The sequence below is a fragment of the Phlebotomus papatasi genome, chromosome 2, assembly GCF_024763615.1.
Source record: "Phlebotomus papatasi isolate M1 chromosome 2, Ppap_2.1, whole genome shotgun sequence".
In the NCBI taxonomy this organism is placed as follows: Eukaryota; Metazoa; Arthropoda; class Insecta; order Diptera; family Psychodidae; genus Phlebotomus; species Phlebotomus papatasi.
The window spans coordinates 36,960,004-36,982,969 of NC_077223.1; the positions used below are offsets into that span (position 1 = coordinate 36,960,004).

The following is a 22,966-nucleotide window of genomic DNA, read 5'->3' on the forward strand; positions in this document are numbered from 1 at the left end:
ATACGATTAAAAATAATAACTTTTAATCTATTTTTGGTGTTCGTTTGAGATATTTATTGGACAATTCAAATCGGTAAGATGCGAATTTATTTACTTTATCTTTTTTTAATGTTATTGTTTTATCTATCTTAAAAATCGTGTATATACACTTTCAGAAACACATTTCTGCTATGCAACTGAATTATTGGAGTGTCTTTGGACCAAGTTGATTGAAGTCAAGATAGATTAATTAGTAAAGTAAAATCATTTTTTTTTTTTGGTATTAGGGGATAGCCGGCATGTTATGGATCACTCTTTTTATGTTTTGACTTTAAGCATTATTTCCAAAACTCAGAAAATTATGTTAAAATTTTGTATACTTAGTATCCTTAATATACACTTTATTTACTGCTTTTGTCACATTTAAATAATAACAGAATAAAAAAATAGAATAAAAAATAAGGAATAATACTCTTCCTTACGTCTTGTTTTTTTTATATCCATTTTACGGACTTTTCAGGGTATCTGTACAAAGCAATATTTCTTACCGTTTGTCTTCCAAAAGATAACAATATCATGTCCTAGAGAAAGCATCCACCAAAAAGTAAAACACAGTGTTCTTAATTGATGTCCTATTTTAATTATGCTCAGGCAAGTATATAGCTCACAACATATTCACTAAATTTGAAACATAATCGATCTGTCCCTTTGCTTTTTTTCTCTAAATCTAATGGCATCTTACGTGACGTAAACATTTAAATATATGTAAATTTATACTGATTCTTCAGACAAGAAAAACAGTAATTACACAAATTTATCTCAGTTCTGCTTATCCTTAAGACATTATTTACACACATCAAATTCTTATTTTCTGCTACAAAATTAAATAATCATCATAAAAATCGATTAAGACTTCCACGTTCGTTGGCGACATAGAAAACTTCTTTATACATAAAACAACAGTATACCTATGACAGAAAAATTCCTAAAACGCATTCTTGAATTCTCATTACCACAAAAAAAAACTTATGCGAGTCCTTAAAAATCTAGTGACGTAGAGATTGAGAGAGGAATTGTGGAAATTCTATCATCTTCCACTCAAGCGGTAATAACGATCATCTGTTGGATTGCTGTTAAAAGCGTTCTGGAACGATCTTGTTGCTCCCTAAAAAAATTATTAAAACTTCAATGAATGATCGGAAATGCTATATTTTATGCCGCGGAGGGCCTTACTTGAAACGCGACTCCCAGAAATTGTGTCACGGCCTGAGTCACGCCAATTGCTGCGTTAAGTAATTGTCCACCTACGCCAAATCCTGAACTACTTTGATTCGAGTCATAGTTTGCATCCAAAGGTCTCTGCAGAGAAATAGGTGATTCAGAATGATGCACAGAAGCATTCTTTCACCATCAGACCAAGTGTTAATTGTTTTGTCAGTATGTGTTTTCAATAAATATGTTTCAAGTTTAATTGAAAGCCTATTCAAATGAAGGACATTCGTTTGGAAATTAGTACAGAGTTTGTCAATTCTATGTAAGTAAATACCAAAATTAACTTCACTGAACCATTACAACTAAATATCCTTAAAAATTCAAAATTGAGAACAGTTGCCAGCGCCACTCGCGGAAGAAATCAATGCCTCCTATCGGAGAAAATGTTGTGAAAAATATAAAAGCCAATTTTTGTATCTCGCGTCCAATTCACAATGTTGATTTAGTTTGCATTCGGATTATGTCTAGTTGTAATGTTTATAATGTAAATTGTTTTTTTTTATCGTTTGATTTGTGCTCAAGAATGTCTCAAATATGTATGACTATTAAGAAATTAAAATATTCCCACTTACCGGAATCGCATCTTGATCGATGCCTCCATTGTCAGGACTTTCGTTATCTTGTGTGGATTGATAGGCTTGGAAGCCAGAAATTTGAAGAATCGGTCTAGTTGGTGGCGCTGGTTCTCGATTTGAACGCGGTGCTGTATCTTGCCACGTGCGCCATAGCCATGCCAGTCCATCGAGTATAGGTCGTCTTGATGTTGGTGGTAATAGTCTGGGTCTCGCTGTTGTGGTTCTTGGTGTTTGGAAGAGTTCCTCAATAGGAACACTGTTGTGAGATGGACCAATGCCTCTCTGTTTGAGAACTGCCGCCAGAATAGCATCATCTGTCTTTCCATAATCCGTTGGCCGAATGCCAATATCACTTGAAGTTGATGTTGTACTTCGAGATGATGTTGATGAAGCTGTTGACGCTGTTGCTGATCCAAGTGCTGAGCGTGTTGATGAAGGGAACTCCTTCGTGAGATTTGGTAAATCAGACAGAGACACTGGACGACCAAGAAGTTGAGATAACAACTCCAAATCCTTTGAAACGGATTGCAAATCTTCTTTTAGAGATTCAGGACTATCTTTGCTGGTAGTTGATGCAGTTGATGTGCCCTTTGTAGGAACTATGGGTGTTGTTGCAACAGAATCTCTTGGATATTCACTAGCAGCCTTTCCACTCCTATTTACAGCCAATTCAACAATTCTACTCGCTAAAGTTGGTCCCTGTGAGGGTCGTGGCGTGTTGATTAAATTGGCGTAATTCCGCTGTATTAACAAACGAATTAAAGGATATTCTATAGGTCAATTACATTTGACTTTTCATTTATGTGGGTTTGTCCAATAGAGAAAACAACAAACAATTTAACAAATTTAACAAAACAAGATAAAGAAGATTTAGCTAGTTGTTGTGGTTAGACCTACCAAACTATTCAGGAATTCAATATCCTCTTTATCCGTATGCACCGTAGGAATTCTAGATGGTGCACTTGTGCTGGCTGAAACCTCGTTGAGTTTCAATAAAAGTTCTAAATTGTGAGTCTTCGAAGTGGATGGTTCTTCTGTTGTAGTCGTTGTAGTGGTTGTTGTCGTCGTTGTTGTTCTACTTGTTGTTTTCTTCGCTTTTGGCCGAGCTGTTGTTGGACTGACTACTTGAAACAGTTGCCTCTGTGAATCACATAAAAGAATTTAGAATTTGGTACACAAATGAAGAACATGTTAATCTTCTCACTAGTCTATTGAGGAAGGCCAAATCTTCAAAATCGGTATGCGTTGTTGTTCGAACAGGTTGCTTTGTTGTGCTCCTCCTCGTTGTAGTTGATGGAGTTGTAGTTGTGGTTGTTGTTGTTGTTGTAGGGGTTGTTGTCGTTGTTGTTGTAGTCGGAGTAGTTGTCGTGGTTGTAGTTGTAGGTGTCGTTGTAGTAGAAGGAGTTGTTGTAGTTGTGGTAGTTTTCCTTGTAGTTGTAGTTGGAATTGTGGTTGTAGTCAATCTAGAAGTAGTACCTGGTGTAATTCCTGTTGTCTTTTTCTTCGGTGGCTGAGTAACTAATCCTAGAAGTGTTTGCAAATACTCTAAATTCTTTTCCAATGTTTCCCGTTCCTCTTCTTCACTCAGAGTTGGCTTAGCTGTTGTAGTTTTACGCCTTGTTGCCTGTTTCTTGGTTGTTGTAGGTCGTGTGGTAGTTGATCTTGTTGTTGTTGTCGTCGTTGTTGGCTTTGTTGTTCGTCCAACAGTTGTTGGTGGTGATGTTTCTTCATCGAATATTAAATTATCCCTATCCCTTGGTGTTTCTGTACCACCAATGCCAAGAAGTGACTTTAAGGTTGTCAACGATTGTACAACAGATTTCTCTCGAGCCGGAACTACAGTATTGATCTCTTCTGTGACTTTTGTTTCTGTTGGTAAATTTGTCGTCGTGACAGGTTTCCAATTATATATTGTTCCATCTAATTTAGTATCAACTCCTGTTCGCACTTGATTTGCCTGCAAAATGTGGGGAAAAATACCGCATGAGTTAAGGCAAAGGTCTTATTTACAATTTTTTTTACGCAAATTTTTTCGCTTCATTGTACACAAATGATGCAACACGACGCTTTTATAATATAACGAGCTAACAAGTTATAGAGTTGAAAGTGAAAAGCTCAATATTGCTTCTCTATTTTTGCCCATAAGTTAAAACAAGAAATGTATGCTGAATTTATTGGAGGAAGTATGCAATTGAAATAACCAGAGCATTTTTTTTACATTAATAAAACATTGAAATGAAGCGCATGATATATAATTTTCTGCACTCAGGTGAAACAAAATTGGATATGAAGGAGATTTTATTTAAGAAAATACACTTTCCGCCTCTGTCCAAGAGATTTTTTTTTAATAAATTTATCGCCGGAAAAATTCACAACAACCTAATTATACATTGTTAGTGTTACTGGTGTGGTCTGTAATTTAGACGAAAATAAAACATATTCGAAACACTTAATAAAATTGTATGATAGAAAGTTGAATTTTGTGCTTTACTGATCAAGTCAAAATTAAAAGTAATTTTAAAATTTCATCTCGTTTAATGAATAGTTTGGGGAAATTGTTTCTTGAAAAGTTTGGGGAGTAACTTGCATTTTAGCAACCACAAATTTAATTATATATTTTGATTTTTTTTTCTTAACTGACCAGTGGATCGATGTCCAAAGTGAGATAATTAGTTGGCTTCTGCGTTCCTGGACTAACGAATTTGGTTGTTGATGTTGTAGTGGTTGTAGTTGTTGTAGCCGGCGTACTAATCGGTCTAACCGGTGTCACAATTTCCACATTGCCCATGTTCTCGGCTCTCGAAGGCACTAAACTGATAATGTGATCAGTCTTAGCACGTGCCTCTTCAGATTGATTGAGACGCCTCAGAAGATTGATGATTTGTGGTGAACTCTGCAATAATTGTACATAGGACACACATATCCAACAAAAATACTTGAAGATATATTGTGTTTAGCTACACAGAAATCTTTTCTCATTGATCTCTGAATCTAAGTTTTTTTTTGCCAATTCTTACAAAAGGTTGGGGATGCAAATTTCTCTCATATTTTTTTTTTCTTCTTCCTCCTCACACCACTTCTCCAGCTTCTACCATAAATATTTATAATATTTTGAGTTGTATATGGAATAGGATGTGAAGCAACTAATGCACCTAGTATTACAAAAAAATAGTCTCCTATTAAGCACCTTAGAGCCAAGGACTAACTAATTAGGAGTGTTATGGGAATTTAGTGAAGGAAAAAATTGATCTACTAGTTAGTGAGTAGTAAGAATACTTATCTCTCTAGGACAGTATACATACAGTGAACATGGGAAAAAATATCCCATTGGAATTAGTTACCGTTGTGACACTCTGGGGATCACTTAAGAGCCGATGAAGTTCACTATTGGGATCTGTGAGACTCTTTGGATCAATATCAGTTATTAGTATTTGATTTTTAGTGATTTCCGGTACTATTGTGCCATTGGGATACTTTCGAACCACAGTGTTGTTGGGATAGATGCCATATACGATGAGGGAATTACTGCCCTGGTCCTCTCGAACTACCTCTTCTTCCGGATACCTGGCGACAACGGTGTTGTTTGGCAAAATTCCAAACACCACGTAATCCCTTCGTCGTGGGATATGTGTTGCTGTTGTCGGAACTGTGGTTGTTGATGGCGGTTGTGGTGTTGTTGTCGAAAGACTACGGGTTGTGATGATACTCCCTAGTGGCAAAGCTGGTAAACGGTAGTCACCGAAACGGGATGGGAAGCTAGTAGTTGTCTCTAGGCTTGTATCATAATCTTTAGTAATCAAAGTTGTATAATCAACCATGGTTGTAGGTCTATCCGTTCGACCTAAGCCATCATCGTCTCTATCCACAACAGATTGTGTTCCCGATGGTGTCATAGTGGTAGTACTAGTTTCAATTAGTGAGTATGTGTTAGTTTCAGCAGGGGTGTCTGTGCTAATGGCAGTGGGTTCAAGTGTAGTGCTTGGAGGGATTGTGGTGATAACGTCCGTTTGGACATCATCTTCCACAGGGGTTGTGATAGTTGATAGGATACTTTCTGTGGTGACAACAGTGGATTCTTGTGGGATATAGGAAGTAGTGGTGTCTGGTATTGAGGTATCGGGAATTTGCGATGTTGTATCAACATCGGGCATCCGAAGATGCCGAATGTTATCTCTTGACACTTCATTTTCATCCTCATTGTGACTTTGGCCAAACCCACCCACGTTGCTATGTACAAGGAGTGTTGAAACGGTACTGGGCATATCCACTACCTGTTCCGTGGTGGTACCACTGGCCACAGTTGTTGTGGGTTCTGTGGTAGTTGTGGTGGTGGTGGTTGTAGTGGTTGTGGAAGTAGTTGTGCTAGTTGTTGTCGTGGTAGTAGAAACTGGTGAAGTAACCGACGAAGTGGTGTCTTCAGTATTCTTACGATTATTTGTGCTACTATCGCCAATGATGGGATTTTCCGTGGAGCTAGACGACATTTCAATACTTTCTGTTGTCTGGGAGAGTATATCCGCAAGGGCACTGAAGATTGACACCGTCACAGACGGTGAATGATTTGATGTCTCAACATTGATTTGACTCTGGGTCAAACCACTACTGTACGGCTGCTTTTCACCCTGACCATCTGCACGACGCTCGGCAAATTCCGAATCATAATCATAGGCATATGGATCTCTATTGAAACCACCGCGGGGTCCGCGTGCTCCTACAGCAAATTCCTGCAAATTTGTTTTGTTTGTTTTTTTTTTTCATACACCAAATTTACGATAAAAGTACATAATAATCTCTATAAATTTTGCTGCACACTTATCAAAAAGCTAATTTGAGACTCCTTTACTTTACTGACACTGAAGTTTTTTTTAAAAACTTTTTCTTTATAGAGTTATGATTAAGACCTTTTCAGAAAAACATATCCATAAATAAATTTAGGTGATACACTCTTTTGGACCTTAAAAGAAAATCCTAAAATAAATCGTGTTTAGTTTTTTTTTAAAGACTTCGCAAAAGGAAACTTAATTAGTGCACATATTTAGTTTATTTTAAAAATACGAAGTTATATATGTTTTGCTAGAAGAATGCGATTTTGCACTTTAAGGCTATAGTTCTTGTGAGCAACACATATGCAATTGCAATTATATGCTAGTAGAATATTTCATTTAGCAGATTGAGTACAATGTCGATTTATCTAGCGATCCTAGAGATCTGCCCCGGTTGTCTAGGGAATCTTTTGAGAAGTTTTCCTTTTACGCCGAAGACTTTTCTAACAAAGACCTTAAGAAATGTTTACTTTTCAACTTATGAGTAGGGGAGACTGGGACAAAAAGTCACAATTCAAAAATTTTAAAATTCAATATCTTCCAAGATAAATAAGATAGTGGCTTAAAATTTTTTACATGGATAGCCTCCATAGGTCTTCTTCAAAGTCGCAAGTTTTTTAGAATTTGAACAAGGAATTTATAAATTCAAAAATATTGAAATTTTTAGCCCTATTTTTGAAATATTTTCCGTGCAGAAGATATCAATTATAAGCTACTTATATTAAATTTTATGCACTGGTGAATATTTCCCAAATTATCTGGATATACTTTGAATACGAATCCGCTATCTATTTCAGAATTTTACAAAGATTCTTTTCTCCAGAAATCTATGTTACAAAATGTATGTTACAAAAGCTTGCTCAGATAGAGAAAAGGGTGTTTTACAAGGGTGTAGAAGAATAAATTTCCTATGAAAATATGTAATCTCGGTATTTTACTTAAATTTAGGGAATCCCGTAATAAAGCGAATCAAAATATGATAATATCTTATGCCTGATACTATTTGCCCCAGCATTTTCGAGAATGATCACAAAATTACCTTTTAGAAAACGGCTCGATAAATATATTTCCTTACAAAATAGAAGAAAATGACTTTCACAGAGTTGTAGAGCGGTAAATTTCCTATAAAACTGTGCTAATCAGAAATTTTGGAGGTGCTCGGGTTGCTTGTAAAAAAAAATAAAATATCTGTTTTGTGACTTTTTGCCCCAGTCTCCCCTATAAAAAAATCTAAGCGCAGGGCAGATAAGGGGCGATAAGCGAACATTCAGCAAGTTTAGGAGTTTTACTGAGAAGACCCTCGAATTGACTATGAATACGTTCCTTAAGTAGCGATAGATCGAGAGACGTTAATGGCTTATCTAACATCTAATAGGTATTCTTAGTCTGCTACCCCGGCTTGAAAGATTCTGGGATTACCTAAATCTGTCGGAATGAACTGTCTAGGACAAGTGGGGTTAACTCACTCTTAAGCACCCTTCTATAAGTAATAGGACATAAATAAAAGGCTTGGATAATTTTGACCGCTGACTAGGTTAAAAATTGTCAAGTAGGTCGCACACTTTACGCTTATATTGAAATTTTGAAATATAACCTCTGTCTAGGTATAGGTTTCGCAGGGGGCGTGGCTTAAATTTATTTATGGATAGATCTTACTCATAAGATCCACTATTAACATCTATAATATCTTTTAGTCAGCAAAGTAAAGTCACGTCACAAATTTTGACTAAAAACACAGAAGAATCAGACCAAAAATATAGTAAACACAGTAAAAAAAAGAACAGTAAATTTTTCGAAAGAAAGTATAACAAGGGAAAATCGCTTCATCACTTCAAAAAGCCAAACATCGGCGTAATTCATCGAGTTGCATCTTCGTGAAAACTTCACTCAAATTCGTCCAATGAATGAATGAAATTTGCATTAATGATGTATGAGATAAATTTCAACAAATATTGCAATAATGAGCCCAATAACCTCTATGTATAAAAACTATATATTGCAAGCTACACTTAATAAAAAATATCATAAATTATAATAAAAATGAAAAATGATTCTTGACTTTTTGAAGCATGAAACTACATTAAAAAAACAGAAACCATTTATTAACACCAATGTCCTTTTTGCAATGAATTTTATCAAAATAATGCATTTTAAATTGCAATTACTGCAGCAAATTATTTTTGCAAATTAGTGGAAAAAAAGAGAAATAAAACGACTCAATTGAATGGATAATAAAATCAATCATATTCCACATGACCATGATATTTATAATAATGCATACAAGCAAGATATATAAAAAAAAATCAATAAAATATTGTTAGAATAAATGGTGCATAAAGGGTTATTTATAATAAAGAGAAAATAACAAATAATATGTAAATGAAATTAAATGAGTCAAATGATGATAACAGCAAAAAAACAAACAAGATGAATTGATGATAAATGGTGGTTTTGGTATCTCGTCAGTTTCTTTTTTTTAGTTAAATAGGAGCGCCTTAAAAACATTGTGCAAAAACTGGGGACAGGAGGTCACTCTCAGATAAAGAAAAAACCATCCCTAAACGGTTCACCCAAGGTCCACCGATGAGTCGGGAGAGGACTGGAAATCAGGCTCCACGGCGATTCGCTATGCAATTCGTTGATCCTCACCGGTGGATGCAATATAGACCATTCCCATTCAAATGCCTTTGCAAGAGAAAAAAAGAGGACACAAAAAGGATTTTCTTTTACTTTTCCCACACATCAAAAAAAAACAACAAATAAAACACACACTCAAAACAAAATGTGCAAAAATCTTAAAAACTTGTGGGGTTAACATTAACTAACTAACTAACTAATAAATTTCAAACGAATCGTATTTTATCGTTTGGTTTTGCTAAGAAATTCAAAAAAGCAAATTTTGCTAAGAACTAAAAGTGTGTTTTTTGTGATTTTCTTTAAACTAATAAGGTACCATTTCGTAAGTATACCTTTTTTAAAAAAAAAATTTGCACTAATAACAAAATTCTAACAAAGTGATTTGTGAAAAATTGTGGTGGGACTACAACAAAACTCTGTGTGTGGGTGTGATAAGGAAAGAAAGAAAAAAAAGAGAAAATATAAGAGAAAAGAAAAGTATTTTAAAAAAAATACATAAACGTAGGGGAAATAACAGAAAAAAGATGAGAGAGAAATGGTGAATGATGAAAATCAATGTGTGAGAATGAAAATGAATTTAAAATGAGCAATATTATATCTTCATTTTTTTTCTTCGTGTTCTTCCGTCCGGTCTCACCATAAAATCAAGGTGAAGATGTTTTGTCAATTTAATTTGATGATGATGCCATTCTTTTTGTCAGATGTAGAAAAAAAGAAATTGTAATACCAAAAGAAAAAAATACAAAATTATAATTATAAATTTCACCAATGTTTGGCTTTCTTTGTCTTCCGATCACCAAAAGTGACCTTGGCTTTTGAAGCGCCACTGCCAAAAAGCGCTTTATTATCCGTGGCGGATGCATCTGAAAATGCCTTGACCACCGTAATCATCACGCGCTGTCGCAACTTATGCAAATATTTCAATAAAGAGTGTACAGCGGCATTTTTAGAGCCAGTCTCATATTTGAAACGTACCGGTTGTTGTGTTGTGGAATGGGTGGTGCGTATGGATGGAATTGTGGGAATGTAAACGGGATGACCAATTGCTGCAGATGGACCATGTCTTTGGGACACAAAGGAACTCGCTGGTGCCCTGTAAACGTTCCTGTAGCGTGAACTAAATCGCGATGATGTTGTTGGAATTGTTGATAGCGTTGAAGAATGTGAAACCTGAAAAAGTAAAGATTTGATGAGGATTTTTGGTGAATCATATTAGGGTCGAAGGAACACCTCTTCGACAAGGAACCCCTATTGACACTTTTGTCAAAATATAAAAACAAGGGGTAGGTAACTGTGCCGCTCACAATTCACTCGATTGCCTATCTTTTGTAAAAATTGTGCCAATTTCACATAAATTTTGTCGATCTTCGTGCCGGTTTGCCGAGTAAGTCTAGAAGATTAACCCATTCCTTACCATGGTATTATACATCATACGCAAATTGAGTGATTTTAGATGATTTATTACTGGGAAATTTTTATCCGAATTGCTGTCGGGAATGGATTTTAAGTAACTTTCGTCCTTCAATTACTTGGTAAAAATAGTCCGACAGAGATAAAAATACATTTTGTTATTGTTTTCTTGCTTCGCGGAAGGTCATGCAACATTTTTGCTCAAAATGGCGTACGGAAAATACAACATCCCGTCGAATTTGTTAAAATTGGCATCTTTCCTCTTTCTTGATTTGAATTCTAGTTGCCAATTTGTTTTGTTTGGATAGTTACTCTATCTAAAGCAATATAGTTTGTAATGAATTAATGCACATAATTTAAATTCAGTGATCGTTACGACGTGTGTTTGACAGGGGCTCCCCGCGCCCCCATAATAGGTAATTTTTTTTTCTTTTCAAAAAATTCATCTATTAACCTGTAGGAAACTAATCCCAAAATATGAACATTCTATCTCAAGTATTTCTGGTACATTGACTGAATGGGTTAATGTTTCCAGTATACAATACATTAAAATTTAGCACTGGATTTATCTGTAGGATATTTATGGTGTTATACGAGTTTAAAGGAATCTACTCTGCTATTTCAGGATGAAATTGTCCTTCCAGTGAGCGTCGGTGAGGTGGTTTAATCCAAACTTAAAACTTAAGTATCCAGAGCTTTCGACACTGTATTGTGTCTTCTTCAGTGGTTCTTGGTTAGTCTAATATCTTGGATTATGTCACTATTCTGTCTCATTTTCCACTCATTAGATTTGGAAAACAGTTGGGAGCTATTAATGAAAAATTACAAAATTATCACTAAAAATATTTTTCTGACTTTTCGCTGCAAACGGCTTGGTACTCGAATCTACGGATATTTCGTTAATATTGTGTCGATCGGCGCAATTTTAACTCCAGATCGGCACAATTTTACCGATCGCCGTTCACGGTGCACTCTGAGAGCCATTTATTCATCCCTTGTGTAAAAAATTATTTAATGCATATAACAAAGTCTAAGTAATATGACATTTTTTCATTAATCTGCGTTTTTCGATAAGGATAGGTATTCGAATTTCGTATTCCAAATGGTACAGAGTAGGGTTAAGTCCTGACATGAAAGTGTCAATAGGTGTTCCTTTCACCCTACCAAAATAGAATAGAATTAGAATAGAATATTTATTTGGTTAATGCCCCGGTTGAATGCAACAAGTTGGGACTATACAATAAAATACAGCAGTAAAGAACATTTCTAGGAGCTACTGGTTAAAAATTATCTGATAAACTAGGTTAGGGATGTTTTACCGTACTTAAAAAAAATTTAAAACATTTTCTTTCCTGGTGGCTACACACTAGAAGAAATTTTCCTCAAAAATTGTCTTTTTTTAAAAAATCTGACGTTTCTGCCTACAAAGATAGGGGAAATTTTCTTTAAAAAGGCATTTTTTTTTAAATAGCTCCTAGTTTGTAGAGGACATAGAGGAAAAACTAAATTAATCGAACTATAGATGCATCAAGATTAACCCACATCCAAGTTGGGTCATCTAATGGCTAAAAGATTCCAAAAAAGGGGTGAGGAAAACGTTAGAAATCGCGTCAGACAACCTTATCAGGTAGGAATACTGTAAGTAAGTTATCCGTTCATTTGCATTTTGAATTGATCAATTACATTACTAGACTTTTTTAAAAATATATAAAAAATATAATGATAATTTTTAACGCATTCTCAAAACTATTTATACATTTTTTTCGATTAAATAACATGCACGCACATCATCTAAATTTTTCATTTTCCTGGTGAGTCATTCATTGACAATAGTTAGAAAATCCCTTCCCTTGATCTGGAAGGAGGAAGTGATTAAAATTAGCTGTAAGGAAAAAATTGGACTTCTGAACAAACCAATTTTAAAGCTTGGACTTTGTTAATTTACTATTAATGATGTAAGTGCAAATAATTTAATTAAGAAATATTATTTAATTGATTTTTAAATAATATTGAAAGTTGTAAAAAGAACAAAAAATATTGCAAATTTCTTCAAATAATTCTATTTTTTTTTTAAATTTATATAGGGGAAATCGCGCTACCTTTTAACGATTTATGCTACGCACAAATAATTTTTTTTTGTATTATAAATGAATTTGGTCCATTATTTTAATAGCTAGTTTAATGCCTCAAATTTTCAGAAAAGACCTATGGGTGAGTTCCACAAGGAACCTAGAGAAAAATTGAATTATCCGACGCTTGATCCGTCCGAAGGTAGCGTGCTTTCACCTATATAATAAAAATACTTTAATTCCTTGAAATAATTGTGAATAATTGGTACAAGTAGTTATGGATTCATAAGGATAATGTAACACCAATTTTCTCCACATTTCAATTTTTTTTGATATACCGAATATTACCTTTAATAATTTCCTTGTTTAGCTTTTTTCCTAAAATCTCGTACAATTTGTCTTACAATAGTACCCTTAATGAGGCATAACTTATTTAAAGGGAGGATGAGCGTAAGTTTTTTAATAATAGAAAATTTAATAATAATAATAATAATAATAATAGGAATAATTTTATTTTATAATGCCAAACGCGCAATAACTTTTGTTTAAAAACATATTTTTAAAATTTCCTGTGAGAGCGAGCGAAATGACTAGATCCACATCTTGCTCAGTCGTCTTACTGAAGCATCAATGCATCAAAAGCATGTGGAATAAAAGCTCAAGTAACTGTACATAAAAAAATTTAAAATAAATACTGCATTAAGGTAAAGTGCCCTCAAATCGACCGGTAGAGGTTTTTAATCAATTTATTTATATTTGCACTAATATTTGGCGTATGATCTAACATTAATAGGTAAATAATTCAATAAATAAATACGAATCGGTGACAATTTTATAGAAATTCACCATTAAAACATTCAATATTGACCACCGGTCGACTCGAGGGCACTTTACTTTACTATGTGACTTGCTATGTCAAATGCAATCTTGAAATTTAAAAGCATAATACCTCCCCTCTTAACTTGCTAAAATAACTGTCGAGAAAATATCATAAATAGACAAAAGGTAAGAGGGTACATTAAAAAGTGAGATGGTACTAAAACTTATGTAATTTAGACGAAAATATAAAGAAACGGCAGTTAAGTTCAGTCTTTATGCTCACATTTTATGGTTTTTTTTGTAAAAAAATATGTATTGGTATTTATTAATGATTAGCCCTGATTTTAAATCAAATTCTGGGATATTCCTAATCGTGGAAATATTTTTTTTTTATTACAAAATCAGAATGCATTAATGACGTATGTAATAAAATATATCCATTAATTCGTTTAATTTTACAAATCTTGTCAAATGTTCATTGACATTTAGATCATATTGATTAGGTAATGCTTAATTAAAGCAAAACTTGTTATGCATATCATTATGCGATATTTCGACAATTTAGATTTTCTTAAAATAAAAAAAAGACAAAACCAGAAATGACAAGATACTCAAAGGTTAATAGACGTTGAATAAAAATGGACCAAACAAATTAAACATGAAAAAAGATTATGATGCTGAGATTAAGCAGCAATATAAACGAAATCACAAATGAAAGTTGATCTTTTTTAACATATATATATACTTACTGTGGGAAGGTGAAAATTTACATAATTCCCCTGGATCAGATTTTGATGGTGTGGCTGAGTTGGTGTCACTCGACCACTGTATTGATGGGTGTATGTGCCGAAATCATCAAAGTCTTTTGGGAAAGGATTAAAACTATTGCTGAAGGTATGTACGAATTTTGCCGTAGTCACTGGTAGTTCAGATGTTGTAGTTGGTGTTGCCGTTGGTATAAACGCTGTTGAAGTTGTTGGCTTCCTTGTGCGTGACCTCCAATCAGATGGTGCGTCCCAGTTCTTGGTTGGTTTCTTCCTTTCCACCGAACTCTGTGTACTTATGCGTGAGTAACTTTCCTGGACAACAACCTTGGAGCGTTTTGGTGATGGCGAAAATCTCGGTGTCTCTTGGGTAGTTGTTGTGGTGGTGGTGGTTGTGGTGGGAAAAGTGTGAGGTATCGAATTATCACCATCAACAGCAATTGCCGGATTAAAATTCTCCACCAATTTTACACGTTGCGCTTGTTTAGGCGGAAAATTCACATTGCCATTGTCTCTTGTACCGCTCAATTTCACTTTCGACCCCACACTGCTACTTATTGTCGTGGTCGAGGTTGATGACGGTGGTGTTGGTCTTTCACGAGGAATAAATCGTGGTCTTACTGGTTCAACTCGACGGGCTTTTTCTGTGGCTGTACTCAGAGAACCTTCTTTTTCTTGTTTCTGCCGAAGCAATTTCTTAAAGTGTTCTGGATAATTTTCTTCCTCATCATCATCTGAGCCTGATGTGTTCTCTGGCTGTTGTCTTGTGTAAGAGATCGCATTTCCTCGTGATACCGTTGCTGGACGAGTTCTCTGAGTTTGTGTCTGACCTAAGGAGTTTTCCAAATTCTTGAAGTTTTCTGAATAATTATTTTCCTTGTCATCATCTGACCCTGACAAATTCTGTGACTGCTGTCTGGTGTAAGCATTCGCATTTCCACGCGATACTACTGTTGGACGCGTCCTCTGGGTTTGTGTCTGACTTAAAGAGTTCTCTAAAGTAACCTTAGTCAAACTTGAAATTTTAGATGGTTGTTCTGTAGTTGTTGGAGAAAATTTGTTTAGAGGTCGTAACTTTGTTGTAGTTGGTAATTTTGTTGTAGTTGGCAATGTTGTTGTAGTTGGCAATCTCGTTGTAGTTGGCAATTTTGTCGTAGTTTGCAATCGCGTTGTAATTGGTAACCTGGTTGTGGTAGGTGATGGTGTGGTTGATGGATATTTTCTAGGAGTTGTTGTGGGACTTTCACTCCTTGTTGTATATGGTAATGAAGTTGTAGTTGTTGGCACAAATTTAACTGCAGTCGTAGCTATTGATTCAGTTGTTGTAACAATTCTACCCCTACGACTTCCACGATTTACCGGATTATACGTTCTCTTTTCTTCTTTTCTAGGAAGTTCCTTTGAATCTCTCGTCTTGTTTTTCACCATTGTTGCATATCCTCCACGTGACCTTATTGGACTCGATGGAGTCTCATTCTGTCTACGTGAACTTGTCTCTGTTGTTCCCTTAGTTCGACTACGAGGTTCGTATCTTCTCGGAGGATTCTTACTTTCTTCGTCTGTCTTCTCATAAATTACATCTTTTCGCCAACTGTATTGGCTTTCTGGGGTATTTCTTGGTCTCTGTGTTGTCGTATAAGGTCGATTTGGTACATTGACTTGTCGATTTCGTGAATACTTTGACACTCGCGACGTTGTCTCTGTGGCTCTCGTAGTTGAGTCAGATCTTGGGGAGGAGGGTTGAAACCGTCCTCTACCTCTTACTTTTACTCCTACACTCGTTCCATTTTCTTTGTCTTGCGACACTTTGGCATCGTCACTTTTCTTTGTAAAGTGTGCATTTGGCGCATATGCACGTACAGCCCTAGTATCTACAATTTTTTCATACCCATAGTCTTCATATTCTGGAAGATCTACAGGATCTTTGTCTCTGTCAAAATCATCCCAGCTACTGTGCCATGATCTTCGCTGTTGTGACTGTAAAAATATAATCCAAAAATGAAATAAATTAGTAGACGGAAAATACATGATAATGTATAATATACACTGAAGAGAACTCCGAAAAAGTTAAAATAACATTACGGAAATGTTAATTTTACCCTGCAGTATTGATCTGAAATCGGTGTAAATATTATGCTTTTTTTTAGGTATATTATGGGTTAAAGTTACCCCTTTTCATGTTAATTTTACCCTTAAAAAAGTGTAAAATTAAGATTAAAAAATGTTGATATATTTTTACACCTAAAAATTGTTAAAGTTATGACGAAAAAAAGTTAATCGCAGCCTTTTTTTTCTCAGTGTTAGTATACTACACTTTATTTAAATAACTCGATTAGTACTTTTGTCACATTTAAATAATAATAGAATAATCCAGCACAGTTATGAGGAAAAAAAGTTATTATTGATCCTAAATCGGTGTAAATATTACCCTTTTTAGGTGTATTGGGAGTTAAAATTACCCTTGTTCATGTTAATTTTACCTTTAAAAAGGTGTAAAATTAGCATTAAAAAATGTTGATATATTTTTACACCTAAAAAGTGTTAAAGTTATGAGGAAAAAAAGTTAATCGCATCCTCTTTTTTTCTCATTGTATGATATGGTCCTTTCCTAGATCCTATTCAAAATAAAATTTGATTCCGAGTTTGGCCGCTCATAACAATCAACAAAGACTTGGAAAATTAGCATTGGCATGACATGCGAAAATACTCAATGAACCTATAAGGAGTTATCCTGATTATTTGATGAGGGATAGCTTTCAGTATGAAGGAGGTTTTCGTAAGAAGTAAGTTAGTGTGAAAATAAGCATTTAGTGAGGGGTGAAAAGAACGTTAACGATTAATCTATTAAATCCGAAGGGGGCTGATAGGCTTTAACGATGGATCCAATGTTGAGTGCTCTTTGGGAGCTGGTTACCATTGTTCTATTTCAGATCTTCAGCTAAGAGACTTAGTGTCCTTTTTCAAAGGACAACAATATTACAGTCTCAGATTGCTTGAAATATTGTTAAAATCGATCTAGTAATTATGAGAGTCTGGCCTATACTGACTACTTAGGAATAGAGAGAATTTATAGGGTTTATAGGCAATGAAAAAGCGCACCGCTTGGAGGTTACATGAGCTAACGTCAACTTTATTGTATCTAAGCCAGTAGTAGGAGTATCCTCAGAAACAGGAAATCTTGTGAAAAGAGAAATATGTTCAAAGCTTTTCTATTCTGGACCACGGTAACTAACTGTCGTATGTTTAGTAGATAGTTTACAAATGATATTAACAGGAAATGGGTAATGTATGTTGTGAGCGGCAGGTGCATGAGAGCTCCACGAGGTGCTAATCTCCTAACTAAAAAATTCCTGAATAAGCACTTGAATAAGATGGACTTCCACTTCGATATATTATGCAGTAGATGCAATGCAATTCAAGAAGATGGTCATACATCTTGTATCATCATCTCCAGATGTCATACAAGAATGTCATATTATTCAGATATTAGCATAGCTAAGTGTACTACTTAGAGAATCGTGTACTACTTAGTGTACTACTTAGAGCAGCGATCAATTTTGTTTTGAAGTATTATTTCGTCCTTAAAATATTATTTTTTTTAAATGTGAAACTGATTGGGCGAAATGTCTCTTTTTGAATATTTAAAACTTATAAATTTTCCATTTTATTATTTTTTTCACAATTACAGAAGAGCATGTGATCTAAAATTATTTTCCTTACTTCAAAATTATAAGAAAAATCATAAGAAGCTTTTAATAGGGAACTGTGCCAAATTTCGGACAGTTTGCTTATTAGGACCAGTATTCCAAGTTTAAAGCGTCATATTTCAAATATAAGTTGATTTTTTATTATTCCCTTTTCAAGAGTATTATTTGGAAATTATGGTTTGTTTAACTTGTTTAAATAATTCTTGATACAATTAAAAATGCATAAAAATATAAACATTGCATTGTGTGAAATATCGGACACAAAATTTTTTGAAGTTATTTTACCATTTGGAAACTCTTCCAAAGCTTTGCAGAGCATCTACTTCATAGAGGCTACGTTTTCTTGGAATTCTACAAGTACAACCTCTAGAACATAGAAGACTGAAAATTAATGAAATTTTGAGAAACATAACAAGTGTTCGATATTGCAAGCTGTCCGAAATTTCGCGCAGTTGATATTTTATTTATTTTTCTATGCATTCTGGAAATAAATAAAGTTAGTTCAGCCCTTTCATAAGACCAGAGAACAAAACCTTAGTGTCAGTATTTCCAAAAACTGTCTCCATCTATGACAAAGAATGTTCATTTATATTGCAAAGAAAGGGAAAATAATTAAAGAAAAAACACAAGGTTTTTAGCGTCATTAAGCCGGAAAGAAGAAAGTTCAATTGGATTAAATTACAGTGAATTTCAATTGTAAATTGATTGTTGTCTTCAAGTAATGTGTTTTTTTTTAGCTTTTATACTTTTTACATATCTATACTAAATCCACATATCCACACTTAAATCTGAAAAGTGGAAATTAGGGAAAAATACATATGATAAAAAAACTCTAAAATATCTTAGCAAAATTAACAAACTTCCTCGTTTCTTCATTCATTTTTTTTTTCAAAGTTTCTTTTTCACAAATGGCTTAATGTTGTTGATGATTAGTAATGTCTTCACTAAATGCTTGCATAATTTCTACTCAAAATATTCTTTCCTTACGTTGATTGATAGGTTTTTCTCCCAACACGAAATATCTCCACCAATTTCATGTTTTGCGGCACTTTTTCATTATAGTATTTTCATTTTTGCACCTTCTTCGCAACAAAGGTTTCATCTTCAAAATAAAAAAGAAAAAGATTCGTAACACAACCCCCATGTCGCTCTAAAGTATGTACAAGTTAAAAAACTATAGCTCACATTATCACTTTCATAACATCTTTTCTTTTTTGCTTTGAGTGATCGCTTTTTTTTTAAATCGAACTACATGGTTAAAAAAAAATCATGCACCTAGAGTTGTAATATCTATAATCACTGATGCACGTAATCATAGAGTCTATCGATGTGTAATCCTCAATGTAAAAGCGATTAGTCATGAAAATGAAGAAGTCGCAAGTGGTAGAAAGTAAAATTGATCGCGAGATGCGTGAGTAATACAAGGTGATCGCATCATAATAAATTTGCTGTTTACTCAATGTTAGTAATGAGGAAAAGAAAAAAACAGAAGAACAACATTTGTTAAAATTTAGACACGATATGCATTATTTAATTTACACCTTGAAATTTCTTCCTAAAGACTTATTTTCTCTTTCATTTGATATAATTTTGTTGAAGATGGATTAGACCTATTTCTTTTCTTCTTAACTCAATTTGTATTTCCGGTTTAATATGGAAAGTTTCGTGGAAAATCTAAAAGAAATTAAAATCAGAAATTCAAAAGATCAAGAGAATTTTGTCACAACAATGTAATTACATTCCTATACTGATATATCTCAATTTGTGCATAAAATTTCACATCATCAAAATAAGGGAACCATAATCACCCAACAAGACTTGATTTGACTCCCACGCATTCACTTTTCAGTTGATGAGCACTAGTAAATTAATTTTGGGCTATTATATTGTCCTTCTTGCTAAGATACCATGAAATTTTTTTTAGTATATTTACTTATACTGTAACTTTTGAGAAAAAGACAGACTTTTGCCATCTCATTTCACTTAATGGTTTTATTGCTCAACATCTCTCTTTTTTTTCTCAAGCTCAAGAGGAAGAAAGTGCTGTAAACCACAGAAAATGTTTTTATCGGACTTAAGCTGATTTTATTATACGCCCGTGCATAGGAATAAAAGTCAATGAGATTGATTGAGCTAATGATGAGAGACGCTGTGGCTTTAGTGATGTCAAGTCTGCATATGTATATGGTCTTATCACCCAGCTACTTCTTATATATAATTTCTCGATCATTGACTGACAAAGTATTATCACCCACTTTCTTCTTACACTTTTTTTTACTTATGCATAAATGCAACAGAAAAGGAACAAGAGAGATGAAAAGGAGAGTGAAAAACTTGTAAAACCGGTATATGGAGCACACCAGAGATTCGTAATTAAATTGTAAGATCACTTCATCGAGTCAAAAGAATTGCACGCCATCAACACAAACGGAAAGATTTATAATTACACTCATGTAAGTCCATAATCTCCCATTATTACTGATATTAAATATTGCAAGTCTTTTGAGATATAATTTTTCACACTGAAATACTTAATCCAATTTTTAATGCAATAACTCTTCAAAGCCATTCAATATAAGTAATAATAAAAACCAGATAAACTTATGGTAGTTAAAGTTCTTTTTGAACGACACTGAACTTCTTGTTATACAACCATTTCAAAATTAAAAAGAAAAACGTTTCTAGTTTTCTAAAACCTTGTATAACTAGGCTGGAGACCAAACAGTAAGAGATATCGACTTTTAATCTTTGATGATCACGAACGGACAAACAACGTGACATCATAAATTTGAAATTTCGGATTTCCAAAATTCTTACAAGATTTTGAGGAGTCGAAATATGTTATATATACTCCATCTAATTCAAAAAAAAAAGTCGTATATTTTTTTATTAAAATGTAATAGCAAACGTATGATTTTTTTTTGGAACTGAGGGAGTATAATTTTACTCAAAATCAAGGGATTATTGCTCTTTCTGTGGAGTTTAAGTTAAAGTAGTAAAGTGTCTAAGTCAACATTTCGTTTGTACAATATAAATAAAGGTTTTGATACAAAATTAATACAAAGAAAAACAAATGAGCATTTACAAAAAAAAAACTAAACATAAGCAAAATAATCAAAACTAAAAAAAACATATATCTTTGCAATAATAGATTTAGGATAAAAGGAAGCAATTTGAATTTGAAACCATTTTCAATTTGAAATTTTGAGATTTCCTTATTGTTTTAGAAATTAGGGCAGAATCACATTGACCGTCAACCATTTTTCTTTAATTTACGCATTTTCTTTGCAATATACTTACGCAAATTCTCAATTACTGTATTACCTCATCATATATTTTGAGTTGCGGCACGAGATGAAAATAATTTAAGAAAATTAAAGAAATAAAACGAAAATGCTATAAACGGTGAGCAAAAAAATGGTACGATCAATTTCTCGTACAGTTCTTTTACTCGTATTTTCGTTTTATTTCTTCAATTTTCTTATATCATTTTCACCTAGTGCCATTGAGTATAAGATTAAGGTATAATACGGTATTTGAGAATTTGCGTAAGAATTGCAATGAAAATGCGTAAATTAAGGAAAAATGGTGAGCTTTTGACGGTGACGGTGAGAATATGACTGTCAATGTGATTCTTTTCCTAAAATAAAGTGCTCTTTTTCTTGTATTTTGTGGTCTTTTTTCCTATAATGCATATCTAAAACAGGGAGCAAATCTTAAAATTGTAAATCGGAAATGATTCCAAATAACTCTACCCCTCAATTCTAATAGCACCTACACACTAGAAGCAATTTTCGTCAAAAATTACCTTTTTTACAAAATTCTGATGTTTCTGCCTACAAGTATAGGGAAAATTTTCTTTAAAAAGTCATTTTTTAAAGAAATTGCTCATAGTGTGTAGAGGCCATAAGATAAATAACACTGTGCAACAATTTTGAACTTTTTTTTGTCCCTGGGTTCTCATGCTATTTTTTCTATTGCTAGGGTCAAATGATTTACGAAAATACTTATCATTTTGATTTCATTTGGATTTTGTGTCTGGAATCTAGGTAAAACCGTTTTTGCCGTTTTTTGATATTTGGGTGCCTATATCTCCGATTCTGCTGAACCGATTTATTTCTCACTATGGAATAATTTGTTTTCCTTTACATGCCCGATAAATCCTCTGAACAGATGAAGTTCGTACAACTGACACCAGGGGCGCTGTAGTCTCAAATATGTCAGAAAACATGGGAAAATCGAACTTTTTAGCAACTTTGATCAAAAATATCTCGAAAACTAGGACTGTCCCTAACAATCTGATTTATGGGTTTGATAGATAATTTAATCAGCTACATTTTTGTCCATGTACAACTTTTCTCTCAGATTATTTTTTAACCTCGATATTGAGGTTCAAACGAAAAACGAGCTTTCAGCCAACTAAAGAAAAACTTAACTAATTTCGCAAATTTTGACTTTTTCTTTTCAAGTTTAGATAACCCAGAGTATTATTTACACTTTTCTTACAATTGTAGGACTTTATTAATACTTATTGCATTATAAAATGTGTTTAGATATAATACAAGGTAATAACTCAAACAATATCTTCAGTAAGATTTCAGTGTTATTTCAATCTCAAAAGACTATTACAAAAAAGGCATATTAACCGCATATTGCAAAATTTTAAATATTTCAAAGAATATTTCTTGTTAAATTTACGTTTTAGAATCAATAAGTATCTATTTTACCTTTTACATACCAGTTACATATGGAAAACTTTGCAAAAAATCCTTTTTCTAAATTCATTTCTTTTTATAATTCTTTAAAAAAATATCCTACGTTTATCTACAATCCTACAATTTTAACCTCATAATTACGTGATTTTCCTCGAAATAAATCTAAAACTAGTTTTTGAACTTGTAATTGTTACTT

The 22,966-nt window shown here is 33.6% G+C and overlaps 1 protein-coding gene across 3 annotated transcripts in view; it reads right to left on the bottom strand.

Moving 5' to 3' along the window:
• Window positions 1-599: 599 nt before the first annotated feature.
• Window positions 600-22,966, bottom strand: part of LOC129804043 (mucin-2-like) — a 49,508-nt gene continuing 27,141 nt past the window's right edge. The window contains exons 3-11 of one of the 3 annotated variants that reach the window (XM_055851055.1): window positions 14,334-16,325; window positions 10,262-10,456; window positions 5,168-6,550; window positions 4,468-4,719; window positions 3,031-3,783; window positions 2,724-2,966; window positions 1,824-2,567; window positions 1,213-1,338; window positions 600-1,144 (exon numbers count right to left, since the gene is read on the bottom strand). In XM_055851055.1, coding sequence (XP_055707030.1) covers window positions 1,067-1,144; window positions 1,213-1,338; window positions 1,824-2,567; window positions 2,724-2,966; window positions 3,031-3,783; window positions 4,468-4,719; window positions 5,168-6,550; window positions 10,262-10,456; window positions 14,334-16,325 — 5,766 coding nt within the window. In that variant the 3' untranslated portion in view covers window positions 600-1,066. Of the gene's footprint in view, window positions 1,145-1,212; window positions 1,381-1,823; window positions 2,568-2,723; window positions 2,967-3,030; window positions 3,784-4,467; window positions 4,720-5,167; window positions 6,551-10,261; window positions 10,457-14,333; window positions 16,326-22,966 lie in introns of all 3 variants that reach the window. The other 2 variants (XM_055851054.1, XM_055851056.1) reach the window with 2 other exon arrangements.